Source organism: Manacus vitellinus, unplaced genomic scaffold, assembly GCF_001715985.3.
Source record: "Manacus vitellinus isolate BGI_N305 unplaced genomic scaffold, ASM171598v3 scaffold_25_pilon, whole genome shotgun sequence".
Classification (NCBI taxonomy): Eukaryota; Metazoa; Chordata; class Aves; order Passeriformes; family Pipridae; genus Manacus; species Manacus vitellinus.
Genome location: NW_021939882.1, coordinates 3,780,153 through 3,783,282, shown reverse-complemented (window position 1 = coordinate 3,783,282; position 3,130 = coordinate 3,780,153). Strand labels below are relative to the sequence as shown.

The 3,130-nt window shown below is 56.4% G+C and overlaps 1 protein-coding gene across 1 annotated transcript; it reads right to left on the bottom strand.

Annotated features, from left to right (window-relative positions):
* Positions 1-149: 149 nt before the first annotated feature.
* NKX2-5 (NK2 homeobox 5) lies at positions 150-1,927 on the bottom strand. The gene is made up of 2 exons (XM_008931845.4): positions 1,560-1,927; positions 150-776 (listed from the first exon to the last, which is right to left on the bottom strand). Exons 1-2 carry the CDS (start codon positions 1,852-1,854, stop codon positions 169-171), a joined length of 903 nt encoding a protein of 300 aa, XP_008930093.1. The 5' UTR covers positions 1,855-1,927; the 3' UTR covers positions 150-168.
* Positions 1,928-3,130: the final 1,203 nt, after the last annotated feature.

The window sequence follows — 3,130 nt, the reverse complement described above, 5'->3', positions numbered from 1 at the left end:
CCCCCCGTAAATGGCCACCACTCCAGTGAACTCCGCCGGGATGCTGCACTGAACCGTCCTCATCCCGCAGCCTGAAATGTCCCGAGCCCGGCTCGCAGGCGCGGCCGGAGCCCCTCCATCCCTATGGCCGTGGTCCATGGAGGGAGCGGGCTGGGGGCGGGGGCGGCTCTACCAGGCTCGGATCCCGTGCAGTGTGGAGATCCCCGCGTTCCCCTGAGGGATCGGCGTCTGCACCGAATTCAAGTCCCCTACGCTGAAGTTCATGAAGTTGTTGCCGGCCGCCGAGGGCTGCATGGGCTGCATGGAGGGGTAGTTGCAGTTGTAGTTGGCGTTGCAGGCGGGGCTGTTGTAGTTGGTGTACGCAGGGTAGGCGTTGTAGCTGTAGGGGTTAATGCTGACATTATAGGGCGAACTGTAGGGAGAAGATTCCCCCAGGCAGGGCTTCCCATCGCGCACCAGCACCGGCACTGCTATCCGCCGGGGGGGAGGGATCCCCACCATTTCCAGGGTCTGATCCTGTCTCTGCCTTTTGCATTTATACCTTCGGTTCTGGAACCAAATTTTCACTTGGGTAGAGGTGAGCTTTAGGACGTTCGCTAAATGGTCTCTCTCGGGGGCCGAGAGGTATTTCTGCTGCTTGAACCTTCTTTCCAGTTCGTAGACTTGGGCTTGAGAAAAGAGGACGCGAGGTTTCCTCCTTTTCCTCTGTCTGGGGCGCTCGGGATCTTCCAGGTCTCTTTTCTCCTGCTCCAGGCTCTTGTGCAGGGAACACAGCTCTGCAGCAAAATATACGGGAGAAGGAAAAAGGGGGAGGAAAAAAATGTGCAAAAACATATAAAGCAGTGTTCAATAAACAGTGTGCAACGTGAGCGAGCCCTGGCTCTTCCCCGGTCCTTTCCCGGCTCCGTGTGCCTCAGCCCCCCAGGCCGCCGCGGTGACCCGCTCATGCAGCAGTGGGACAGGCCCTACCCCGCTTTTTAAGTACCTCTTCAGCAAAGTTTCCGTCTTTTTTGTTTGTTTGAAAACAAGAATGCTCAGTGCACTGACTTGAGTCGCGACCGCCTGTGCCCCAGCCTGGATTTATCACGCAGCCTTTGTATTTATTGCGCTGGCTTTGTACCGAATCCCAGCCCGACCTACGGGTTCCAGTACGAGTTCGGCTCAGCCGAACGAACTAGAAATCCGATTTGTCACCTAATTTCTGTACAAACTAGAGACCTCGCGTATCCTCCTGCAGCTCTACCCGTCCCGTTGGGTGGGAGCTCGGCCTCGGCCCCGCTCGGGGGGGGTCTCCGGCCCGGGGTCACCGGGACGCTCCCCGCAGTGGGTCTGTCCCGCTCCTGCACTGCAGCGCCCGGGAGGGGATGAAGATGCTCCCGCTCTCCGCGCTCTTTCTCCCCCGGCCCCTGAGGGTGGTAGCAGCCCTGCGCTGTCCCCTATTCCCCCTCAGCCCTGGGGACACCTGGCCGAACGCCCGACCCCGGCTGGGGGGGTCACCGTTCCCTTTTTCTCCTCCCAAGGACCACCGGCGAGCCCCGGACAGCAGCACTTGGCTTTACCTTTCTTGTCCGCCTTTCCCTCCTTGGCCGAGTCCATCTCCACGTAGTTTTTCACGTAGTAGGAGCCGGGGAAGGCGGCGGCTGTTTTGGCGGGGGGCGGCTCAGGCAGCTCCTCCCGCAGGTCGGGCAGGGCCGGCGGCTCAGCGCTGTAGGTCTCCTGCTTGAAGGTGGCCAGCATGCAGGAGGGCGAGGCCAGCGAGGAGAGCTCCATGGAGGCCAGGCCGCTCTGATGCTGTTCCAGGTTCAAAATATCCTTGACCGAGAAGGGTGTCGTTGTCACAGGGCTAGGAAACATTGCGGAGGAGAGCGGGGCAGCAGCCGGAGCCCAGGGTCATGGAAAAGTAGTTGAGGAGCAGCCAACCTGGAGCAGTGGTGGAGCGTGGGCTCACGGAGGGGGCACATAGCATTCCTGCGAGTAGCCTTGACTTGTGCACTGGAGGCAGGTAGGACCAGACCATAAGGGAAGGGAAGGAGGGACTAGGCAGTTTTTGGGTGACTTTAGCTTTCTATTGGCCAACATTGCAGTGATGGTATGAGAGATGCAAAGTTCCATGTCACCTAATATAGTAATACATCTCAAAAACATCTCCGCTCATTTAAAGGGGCGGCACTGCATTTATCCAGCTTTTCTGCGCTCAGTTTTTTCATCCATTAAAAAAAAGAAAAAAAAGCGGAACGGCCTAATGTGTACAAAGGCACTATCTGACGCTATCTATCATACAGTCAGATTAAATAAACAGGCCGGGAGGAAGCCATCAACCAAATATGTGCTGATTTCATATTTTTTTTCTAAGTGATGGAACGGAGGTTTCATTTTTAGTGTTCTGCAATATCCGATCGCAGGAACTAGAGAGCGGGAGTTCACTGCTGTGTGAAGCGCGCTCAAGGGGAAATCCGCGCTTAGGGTTTATACAGATATTCTGAAGCAACACAACGCTCGCAAAATCTAGCTGATAGGAGAGAGGTCCTGAACAGCCCCTGCCTGGCTTGGGAGAGGGAAATGCCGATTGCGTTTTCCTCCCGTCTGTTTGTAAAGCTTTCAAACAAACAAACAAACAAATCCCAAAACCCCAAACAAACTACCACTGTCTGGGAAAAAAAAAAAAAAAAAAAAAGAAAGAAAAGAAAAATAAGCCAAAACAAGCGGGGGATGAAGGTGTTGCAAAATATAGAAGGGTAAGAGATGAGTAAGCCAAAGCAACCGGCCGCTGGGCTGGCCCTGGTGCTAGCCGGGTCCCCGCAGCTCAGTGGGCACGGCTGCCCGCGGGTCCCGAGTTCACGAGGCTGAGGTGGGTGCTCTCACTCGTTTAACTTGCATGGAGTGGCTGAAATAAACCCTAGCGGCAAAGCCGAAGGTTGAGAGGGGGCCTTACGGCGCTTTCTGGGCTCGGGGGTCGAGAAAGAAAATAAATTTTAAAGGATCTCCTTTAAAAGAGATCCAGCACCCGACTGAGAGAGACACGGGATGGGCTCGGCCCGGGCGGTGGGAGCCGAGCGGAGAAACCCTGGAGGGATGCGATGAGTTTGGGGGTCCCTCGGCCGGGCCCTGCCCTGGGAGGCGGCGGAGTCGC